Genomic DNA, 11,430 nt, shown 5'->3' on the forward strand with positions numbered 1-11,430 from the left:
TATAAAATGAATTTTGTTTTTGGCTAAGATATGAAACTTGAGAATTTTCTTAACCCTTTGTTTTTTGAATATTCTCTTATTTTCAATCATTATTTTTATTCTTAGATATTTAGGAGATTTGTTTTCTTGATTTGTAGTATCTTTGTGAGATTAGGATTGTAGATCTTAGATATTGAAAAGAATTGCTAGCAATTTCTGACAAAAGATACTAGATATCCAATTTTTTTTAAGCTAAATAAATTTTTTATACGAATTTTTTTCTTTGTTATATTCAATTAATTATTATAAATCATAATTTTTTATGAACCCTTTAATAATTATAGTTTTAAAATTATTTGATTTTTCAACGAGACTTAATGTTTCATGGTTCACATTTGATTGGATTCGTGGGATAAAATAATATAGTAAAATTATGTACTTATTTGAGCTATATAATGATACCTTAAATTAAAATTTTTAATAGGACTGGAAAAATGTTATTTATTTTAATGTGATAACATGGAATTTTTGTGAATTTTGTTGCTTCTTATTTATACATGGAAACCAATATAAAAAAAAATTCAGATTTTATTAGGATAATCATAATATATAAAGACTATTTTGGTAAGTTTTTCAGTAAGTTAGGATTTTTTTATTAGAAAATTGGTAGTTTAAAATGTCTATGCTCTAGAAATAAAATTATTTCTATTTTTATTATTCGTATTATTGAGTATTTATATGTTACAACTTTTTTATAAATACAATTTTTTGTTTTATATTATGATACTTGATATTGTTGCTGAATCTTTTATTTCTAATCATTCGAATAAGTTGTTACATATGAATTGTTGTTGCTGTTATCGTCGTTGTCATTGTTCAAATCATGCATGCTGATTGATATCATTATTGTTTGTAATTAGAGAATTCTTGCTCATTGATATAATTAGAATTTAATTCTCTAGTAAAATTTTTTAGTACCTTTTTTTCTGTATTATTATTAGTTCAGTTACTTAATTACGAAGATGAATTTTTTTGGGTGTTTTATTTTTATAAAAAAAATATAATCTCGTACTAATTTTCTAAAATTCTTTTGCTACTACGTGTTTGGAATATGTTAGAAAAAAATTCACAATTAAAGATTTAAACCCAAAAAAAAATATAAAATAAAAAATAATTATTATAACTGATCTTAGTCTATTGTACTTTAAATTTTAGTTTTATTATTATCATTGTTATCATTATTATAGAAAATTATTTGATTATATTTTACTACAACTATAAGAATAAGTTAAATGCATATATAAATTTTGACTTAGAGAACAACAAGGAGATCAATTATATTTTCTGTCATGTTTTATATAATTTATCTACTATTTTGAGTTAGAAGACATTAAATTTTATATTGACATAATTATTTAATATCCAAAGTATATTAATCTCAAAGGTACTTAGTTGAAGGTTTTTATGAAAAAGAAAAGGAAGCATACTGATTTTTGTGATAGTTGCTATTTTTTATTTTTATGACTATTAAGTTGTCTATTCCAATGTATTGTTGTATTTTTTAATTTATGTTTTGCTTTGTTTTTTCTGTTGCTGATTGTCTTTTTGTTTATACATATCTTTATTTGATTGTGCACCTATGTATCCTCCAAAGTTTTTGAGGAAAAAATTTTGTCCTTGACCGCTATTAATTTTCAATTCATAAGCCTTGCATCTTTTGTTTCAACTTGAATTTGTGTGACGTGATAACATTTATGCTTTTAGCATTTCTTTTTAAATGTTCATCTCATATCTTTTTCCTTGAGAATGTGAAATCATTCTTAGTTTTATCCATTGTTGATGGATGTCTTATTTGATTGTGTTCCTAATCATTCTTTTAAATCTTTGTGAACATTGTCATTGACTTTAGTAGCAATCTCTTGTGAGCTTTGTACTTCTTTTATTCATTTTGAACTTGTTTCGACCTAATACTCCATCTTTCTTTTTATTGCTTCCATCGAAGTTTCTTGATTTAGATTTCCTTGTTAAGATGTGGTTTGACTTTCTTTTGGCACATTTCATTGTTTCTATACATTCTTGTTTAATTACGATCCTACACATCCTTCCGAATTCTTGTGAACCTCATTTGTAATACTTGTTCTTCTCTTCCTAATCTTTGTATTCCTTTGAGTAAATTTAAGATTTTAGTGGTTAATGTGTAATTCCTAGATATAGCAAGCGATGCGTTAGTTTTTAAGATGCGGCTCATGGACCCAGAAGGTGAAACTTATAAGTGTGCGACGTCATAAGAAAATTATGAAGTAGGAGTATTCTTAGGGGGACGTTAAGGATATTTTGGTACAAGTTGAAAGATTAGTTCTCATGTTTGACTTTCAGACGTTCTTTGAGAGTGATGAACGAAGTGAAAAGCGTTATATGTGTTTTACTTATTAAGAGAACAAGAAAGTGTGAATGTTAACCACATCTTTTTAATACAAACCTATCGTGTACCCTTTTGTACCCGATTACACGTCTTTCTCATATTTGGTAAAAGGTTGAAACCATGTAAAATTTTGCATACTGTATCAATTTTTTAGGGCGAAAAATTTTGTAAGGAGGATAGAATGTAACGTCCCAAGCCTTTTTTTTATTACTACCTTACCCTCTAATTTTACAAAATTCATAAACTACCCTTACCCATATTTTTTCAACCTTAACCCTAATCCAAAAATTTTAAATTTTACCCTAATTTTATTACAACACATACACCCACAAACAGGAGAAAGGAAGAGAGAAAGGGAGGATAACAAAAATTAGAAGAGGAGCGATTGAAGAAGAAAGGAAGAAGAAGAAAGGGAAAAGAGGGAAGAGACGACGCTGGCAGGGCTAAGCGCCGTTGTTGCCATTGCAGAGAAAAGAAGAGATCCATGAGAGAGAAGAGAGTGAGATCGTAGACCTTCCATGGAGAAAGAGGAAAGCGCGTGAAAGAGAAGAGGAAGGAGGGAGTCATGTCGTCGTCGTTGTGCCCATCACCGCCGCTGCTGTTGATCGAGATCGTTGCCCTCCCTGTTGAGTCCATCATCGTCGCCAAACAGGGCAGAGAAGGAGGGCGCAAACGGGAGAGAGAAAGGGGAGCTCTGTTGGAGCTCGTCACCAAGATGCTGCTTCCTTCCACTACCGCGAGACAGAGCAAGCCTTTTGTTCTTCCACTGTCATTGCGGTTGCCTCCGTTGCCTTTTGTTCTGTTCTGCTTTTGCTTTTAGCTTTCCATTGGTTGCCAGAGTCTTTGGGGCCATGAATGTTGCCGTCGGAGTCGTCGGAGTTGTTACCGCCAAGAGCCACCACTGCTATGCCTTTACCTTGGTAAAAAAAAGCTCCATTCTACTTGTACTTGACATCTCTTTCTATTCCTGTTCCGCTTTTATCTACCTTACTGTCTTGCTCCATTTTCGTGCCATCTTTCTTGATTAATTTGCTTTTGCTGTTATTTGTTACAGGCTAGAAGTGGTAGCGATGCTGTTGTTATCGAAATTATATCCGTAACGTAGTCGTTGCTGCTGTTTGAATCGAAGTTGCTACCACAGGCTCGGTCCAAATTATGCGTTCTTTCGTTCCATTTTATTCCAACCTTTCTTACCTTTCAATTCGACCCTCTGGGTTTGGTCTCTTTGATCCCTTCACTATGAGTAGGCTTTACATTTATTATCGTAAACCTTTCGGTTTATGCCATTCTGAGTTTTTAATTATATTTATAAAACTATTGTTGAAGAACTTTGATTTAATTAAAATAATTGATTTATTATAGTTGAATCATTAGTTTTATAAAGCTCATACCTTAGAAATTTTACACGAGACTATATATATGTTTGATGAAACTTTATATTATTTTAGAACATTTGACTTTATTCGAATATATATTTTTGAAGTATTGAAATATTTATTGGTATTCACTTACTTTGAAATTGTGATTGAAATTTTGAAATATGTTTGAAATTTCTTTTGTTTAGAAAAGTATGATTGAAAAAGATTTCTGATGAGGAAGTATTATCTTATTTGATTTGATTCGATATCTTATATTTGAAAGATAAAAAAATTGTTGTATTTGAAATTATATGTTTTGAATTGGTTTGGGAGGCTCATATTAGAAAATCGTAGTTAACGGCGGTTATGACGTTAACTTAGATGCATTTATCTCAGACTCCAGCTTACAGGGGTGTTGCTAGCCTAACGTGTAGGTTCACACGTTAGATCTGTTATTCTGTTAGGACGCACAAGAGGAAAGGGCTACCCATAGAAGTGGAGCTGCCTAAGTGTGAATTTATGATTTGATTTGTGTACGAGAACTCCCTTATTGATTCACTTATTCATATAAATTATTATTTTCTAACTAAAATCATGTTTATAAAAATGTTTATACAGTCTCATGTGAATTATAGATGTACTGTCTAGTCACTGAGTTGCAAAACTCACTCTATTTTTTAAAATATTTTTCAAGAATAAATATTTGATTATGTGAGCCTTTCTATTCAAGAGTAATGATCTAAATTGGGTATCTATTCTTTGTTGAGTTCTTAGACGTCATCTGCTGCATATGTCACAGGTAAGATCCATCCATATTTATTTATTTTATTTTTGTTTAAAATATGTAATTGTTCATTCTAAAAAATATAAATTTATTAAAAATATTTGTAACATTTTTATTTATCTGATATTCAAATCTATTAAGTTTGCTAGGAGACTATTTTCTTGAGTATCACCAGTTATGGCTCATTTTGGACAGTGACATATATATATTTATTTTTTATATTATAAATACATATATAAGAATTTAATAAATAAATTTATCATTACTTTTGTCCAAAAAATTATGGTACAATGTTTTTGTGCAAACAATAATAATAATAATTTTATTTTACTTTTTTTACGGAAGATTATTGTTATGTCTGCTGAAAAAAAAGTAAGAAATTGATCTGTATATTAATTTTTCTTAGGGATTAAAATGTTTGCTTTTAAAATTTTTGGGGACTAATTTAAATAATTATTCTACCGAAAAATGAATCAGAAGCTGATTTATCTACCGAAATAAAACTTAGATGTTGTTTTTGTATACTAATTTTTTTTAGGAACTAAAATATTCGTTTTTAAAATTCTTGAGAACTAATTTAGATAATTATTCATTTTAAAATTTTCAATAAATAATTGATTATTCTTGCATTATTAGCTACTCCCTCTGAACTCTGAAGTCTGAAATGTTTTAAAATTATTGAAAGTGAGCATTGATTTATTTTGAAACAAAAGTAAAAAATACAATTTAAAAAAAATTAGGGAGTTAATTATAATCTAAGTCGATTTAAGTCAAACTTTTATATTTTTAGTTTTAAAATTTTAAAAATTAAAATAATAAGAGATTTTGTTTTTTTAAGAGACTTCTTATTTTTCAACTAATTGACTTTAATTGATTACCCTCCTAATTAGTTCCCTAACAAAATCATTTTAAAAATACATATTAAGCAATCAACATTTTTTTAAAATTTGTCTTGTATTTAAACCAGCATTTACTTTAAAAATACATATTAAGCAATCAGCATTTGTCTTGTATTTAAAAAAAGATCTAACTCTTATATATACCAATTACCAAACCTCTAAACCATGAGTATTATTAGGCAAGCTATTCTAATTTAGCAAAAGGGTATTTACCTAGCTTTGACTTTGTCCTGAAAAAGGTCGTCATGGACTCATGGTTAACAAGAGAACCATGTGGCAGTTGGAAATAAAGCAGGAGTAGAGAGAAATAATAATAATAATAATAATAATAATAATAATAATAATAATAATAATAATATAAATATTGACGTGATAGATAAATAAGAAAGGTGATTAGGTAGTTAAAGGTTTGTGTCAGCAAATGAATTAGGTAACATTAACAAATAACATGGAAGGAAGCAAAGTATATATAAGGTCATGTGAAATCATACGCTTTAAGAATCTTGTTGGAATATAGTTTTTTCTACCTGCCACAGTTTCACGGGTCGTTATTAGTTACGGAGTTAGTAAGTTTTGATTTTTGAACTGCATAATAAGCCCCATGTGTAGACATGGAAACACTCGCATGAATATAAAATATATTAATTTTTAGTATTTTTTTAATATTTTTTATATTTTATTTATTAAATACAATTTTAGGTTTTTATATTTCTGTCTTAGTGTTATGTATTTGTAAATAAACGTAGTCTAACAGTTCACATTATCAAGTCATATTAGTACATCGTTAACAAAAAATAGGTCGGCGACTAACGTGACATACTTTTGCCAAATTCAGAGATATAATTGATAAAATTTGAATCTCAGACACAATTTTAGTGTGCGACGCCAATCTCAATAATCACTTTAGGACTTTACTCCTCTTAGAGCCAATATTATACGACTAACATTGCAGTCAACATTCAACGCAAGAAAAAAAATTCTAAATTTTTAAGAAATAAAAACATCCAAAATTCAAATCAAAGAAAAACTCATCCTTATTACTTTCAAAGTGAATTTGTTTGGTAATATACTATAATATTAGCTAAAATTGACTGTTATAGTATTAGTTCTATAACATTCATTATTCATTAAAAATTGGGCAAAAAACGGAAATAAGCCAATGGAGCAAGATAATTACGTGAATCAGCCAAACTGAAAATTTCTTCACAAATCAGCCAAAGGACACTTCTATGTAATTCGAACCAGGTTGGTTCGAACTCCATAATCAAATCTACCATTTAGATTAATACGTGATGCGGAAATTAAATAATATCAAAATGCAAAGTAAAGATGTTTTCATAGTAAATGATAGACGATAAAGCAATAAGTAACACAGACATACATCAACTGATAAATACATAGACGAAGATAGGTAACATACAACATGTCACACAAATCATCTAAATAGGTGCGACCCCGTGAAGCAACGACGTGGTACTCGTGTCCTCTGACCTCTCCGGATAAGGGGCTCCTCGTCCTCGATCTCATCCTCCTCCTCTTGCGGGGCTGCCTGTGCAGGCATCCTAGGCTGGACATGTAATGGTCGGGATGAAGACGACCCGGCAACTGAATGTGACCCAGCAGTATGTGCTGAAGGTGGGGTACCACCCAAAGCGAAATAGTCAGGAGGAGGCACGGCTGGAGGCTCATTAAGATCGACATCTAACGGTCCCTGTGTCCCCGTCGTCTGACTCCGGCCACGGGCAGTCTCATCCTCCTGCATGATGGCACTGATCTCATCGAGGAACTGTGGTCCACCTAAATCCACATCAAGACCAACACCGGCAAGGAAGTCTGAGAACGTGCTGCCCGGACTCACCCATGGCGTACTCTCCTGAAGTGGCTGGTCGTCACCGGGAACACCGACGAAGTAATCTTGGAGCGGCCCCTCCCCAAGTCCAGCCTCATCATGGGGACTAACAACCCCAACTGCAGCCCTCCCCCACCGGCCACGTCACCAATATCACCATCGTTGTCCCTCGCAACATGCGCCCTCCGTCTGCCTCCACGCCCTCGTCCTCGACCACGACCCCGACCTGCGTCATCAGCCTCCTGCATAGCCTGGTCTAGCCACCTCCACTCACGCTGGCTCCGTCGTGTCCCGACTCGAGCTCTCCTCTCTATCCGACGCATATTAGGGACATCGTCAACAAGATCCATCTCAGGAACTAGCCCAGGACCCCTCTGTGACGCCTCAACAGGAATAGGAACACCCCTCGGATCCCCCAAATACATCTCTGGTGACAAGAACCTCTTTCCATGCCGACTCCACCAATCTAGGTATGCGTGCAACGGCCAGGGTCCGCAACAACATCGAACCGGAGAACGTGGTCCGCACGAGTGTCCCAATGAAGATGCCAATGCTGGAAAGCTGACGGGAACCAACGATCACCCCCTCTCTCGTCCTTCGACATCAGAAAGTCAATGTTCAGGGCGGGACGCGGTCGGGGATGGACACCGCCGAACTGTGGTAGAACCCTATCTATCTGATGCCACTCTATGACGGCAAAGTATATCAGTGACATCACAGATCGCCACAGCGCCGTGTGTCGAGGCTCCAACGCTTCCGGATGCACAACATGCAGTACCTCGAGAGAGCTATACGGCATCCAGATAAACTGCACAAAAGTTACAACATTGTCAAGCAAGCTACATATACACAATATTAAAGTCTACTTATATAAATAAAAGTAACCGAAAGTATACTCACATGCCAAGGCTGTAACATGTCTATCTGCAGTCTCCACATCTGCACCCTAGGACCCTTCTCGCTAACGGAAGGGTTGTAACCTGACCACCTGCATCGGACATCCATGTTATTTCTAACTAAAAGTATGACAGAATTGTAAAACATCACAAGCGTACTACATCAATAGATAATTTAACTTGAAATATAAAAGTAGATTACCTCGATTCCAAAGGCCAGCTGCACGTATCATACCCAGCAGGCCTAAACCTAGGAAAGCGCCAGAAGATCCAGGACTGAAGTAGCTGAAGTGGGCCCGCTAACTTCACCACATGTCGGTTCGCCACTCGGCACATGCACCGGTACAACCATGCCAATGCTGCAGACCCCCAACTATATGAACCCATCTCCTCAAGCCTAGCTACGTACGGCAGCCATCTGATGTGAATGCGGTTGCCGGACTTGTCGGCAAACAGCTGAGTGCCCAACAACATCATGATATAGGCACGAGCATAGCGCCGAACGGTGTCCTCATCGGCTCCCTTGGGGCACTCTCCAAATGTCTCCTGGAACCAGCTGCAGTTTACTGCGAACTTCTGAACCTGGCTCGGAGGAGGAATCACTCCAAGCAACTCCTCGAACCACACCCAAGTAGGACGTCCACCCTCGATATATATATGGAAATCCGTAAGGCAACCATTGACATAACGACCGTCCATTGCCAACCCCAACTGGTACGCCACGTCCTGAAGCGTGATCGTGCACTCTCCGAGGGTATATGGAAAGTGTGCGTCTGAGGACACCACCGCTCCATGAAGGCATTGAGAAGGGGCTCATCTATCCGGAACCATCTATCGTTTAGCCTCGCTAGATGGTATAACCCCGCCATCTGCAAGTACGACACATACCGTTCATCGAGTCGCATGCCCTGTTGCCGCCGCATGCTCTTGATGCATCTCTGTGGCTGGGCATTACATGGACCACATTAGTAGATCGACATAGAAAACCAATAAAAAAATTAAGTAATAACATAAACCACCTATCGAAACCATTAACACAATATACATATGAAACCAATATAACAAACCGCTTACATAGGCATATAGTAAACCACTAATAAAAACTTATACATTGAACCGGCAAAAAAACCACTAGCTTAAACCGCTAACATAAATCGGATGCTATTCCACTATCGAAAACCACATGCAAATCCATTATCATAAACCTCACATAAAACCACTAATATAAACCGCTAACATAAACCACATACAAAACCTCTAAAAAAATCACTTGCAATACCACTACGATAAACCACTAATATAAACCGCCACTAAAACCACATGCAAAACCACTAACTCAGATAAACTGAACGCAAAGAAGTGTTCTATCCACTAACCTCGTCGTTGATCACCCCTGCTATATGAGCGACTCCGTCCAACTGATATAGCCTTGCCAGATCGTCTCTCATCTGCATACTTTTCTGTTTATGTCTTTGTCGAATGGAATCTGGGTCGTTTTCTCTGGGATTTGGGTTGGGTATGGGGATGGAGAAGTTATTCGAATGAGAGTGATTCGAACTCCTTATATAGCCGAAAACTTAGTAATTCGAACCAACCTGGTTCGAATTACTATTTGATACAATTTGTGAGTAATTCGAACCAACTCGGTTCGAATTACGTGGAGAGTGGAACAAAGGGTAATTCAAACCAACTAGGTTCGAATTATAATGCATGGAGTTCGAACCAACTAGGTTCGAATTATTTGATTATGGAGTTCGAACCAACCTGGTTCGAATTACATAGAAGTGTCCTTTGGCTGATTTGTGAAGAAATTTTCAGTTTGGCTGATTCACGTAATTATCTTGCTCCATTGGCTTATTTCCATTTTTTGCCTTTAAAAACTATTGTATAAGGTAAAGTATGTTATGTCTGTATTTGGCCAACACTTTTAAAATTTAGAGAAAAACTCTGCGTACAAGCGATTAGGGCTTGTAAGTATTACAAGCCAATTAAACTCTAATCCCCAAAATTCGCTGCAAGTGCTACGTTCCTTACACGCGTTACATCCCTTCTTTTTCTCCTTCTTTTTCGATCGTTCTTTTCTCCTCCTTTCTCACTGGTTTGTTGTTCGTCGTTGACGTTAGTTCCTCCACATACTGTTACGGCACGTTTCATTGCACCTTCTTCTTCTTCTTGCTGCACGTTCTTCTTCCTCTTCCTCTTCTTCTTCTTCTTTTCTTTTATTTCTTGCCTTCTCTTTCTCCTTCTTCATTTACGTGCTTTTCTCTCTGTTTTCTTTTTTCGTTATTCTCGATTTCTATTGTTTTTTGACATCAAGCTCTGAAATCGTTTTTGAAGAAGAAGAAGTAGCATAAGATGAGGAGGAGAAAGAGAAAGAGTTCTGAATTATGCATGATTTTGGGTGTATTTCTTAAATCCTTTGGGTGTATTTTCTGTAATCTTTTTGGTGTATTTCTATAATCGTTTGGGTGAATTCCTATAACCGTTTGGGTGTATTTCTGTAATCTCTTGGGTGTATTTTATGTAATCGTTTGGGTGTATTTCTGTAATCTCTTGGGTGTATTTTATGTAATCGTTTGGGTGTATTTCTGTAATGCTTGCCATTTTTTCTGAAATAAAAAATACACCCATAGATATCAGTAAGATACACCCATAGATATGAGTCAGATACACCCATAGATATCAGTCAGATATTACTCAAATACACCCAAATGATTACAGAAATGCACCCAAAGGATTATAGAAAATACACCCAAACGGTTACAAGAATTCACCCAAACGATTATAGGAATACACCCAAAGGGTTACAGAAAATACACCCAAAGGATTTAAAAAAATACACCCAAAATTCGTTGAAGTACATCTTATACATAATTCAGAACTCTTTCTCTTTCTCCTTCTCATCTTCTGCTGCTTCTTCTTCTTCAAAAACGATTTTACCATGAAAAATCGAAAAAAAAAAAGAGAAAACAGAGAGAAAAGACGTAAATGAAGAAGAAGAAGAAGAAGAGGAAAACGAAGAAGAAGAACGTGCAGAAACGAAAGAAAAAGAGAAGAAGAAGAGTAAGAGGAAGAAGAACGTGCAACAAGAAGAAGAATAAGAATTTCAGAAACCATGAAAATCGAAAAAAAACGAAGAAGAAGAAGAAGAAGAAGAAGAGGAAGAGGAAGAGGAAGAGGAAGAGGAAGAAGAAGAGAAGAAGAAGAAGAAGACGAAGAGGAACCGTTTGAGTGGGGCGCGTG

General features: G+C 35.0%; 1 protein-coding gene across 1 annotated transcript; it reads right to left on the minus strand.

The window, feature by feature from the left end:
- Nucleotides 1-7,757: 7,757 nt before the first annotated feature.
- On the minus strand, nt 7,758-8,886 carry LOC107460972 (protein MAIN-LIKE 1-like). Its single transcript, XM_016079403.1, has 3 exons — nt 8,390-8,886; nt 8,192-8,279; nt 7,758-8,099 (listed from the first exon to the last, which is right to left on the minus strand). The coding sequence occupies exons 1-3, from the start codon at nt 8,884-8,886 to the stop codon at nt 7,758-7,760; spliced, it is 927 nt and encodes a 308-aa protein (XP_015934889.1).
- Between the last annotated feature and the right edge of the window lie 2,544 nt (nt 8,887-11,430).

Source organism: Arachis duranensis, chromosome 8 (genome assembly GCF_000817695.3).
Source record: "Arachis duranensis cultivar V14167 chromosome 8, aradu.V14167.gnm2.J7QH, whole genome shotgun sequence".
Classification (NCBI taxonomy): Eukaryota; Viridiplantae; Streptophyta; class Magnoliopsida; order Fabales; family Fabaceae; genus Arachis; species Arachis duranensis.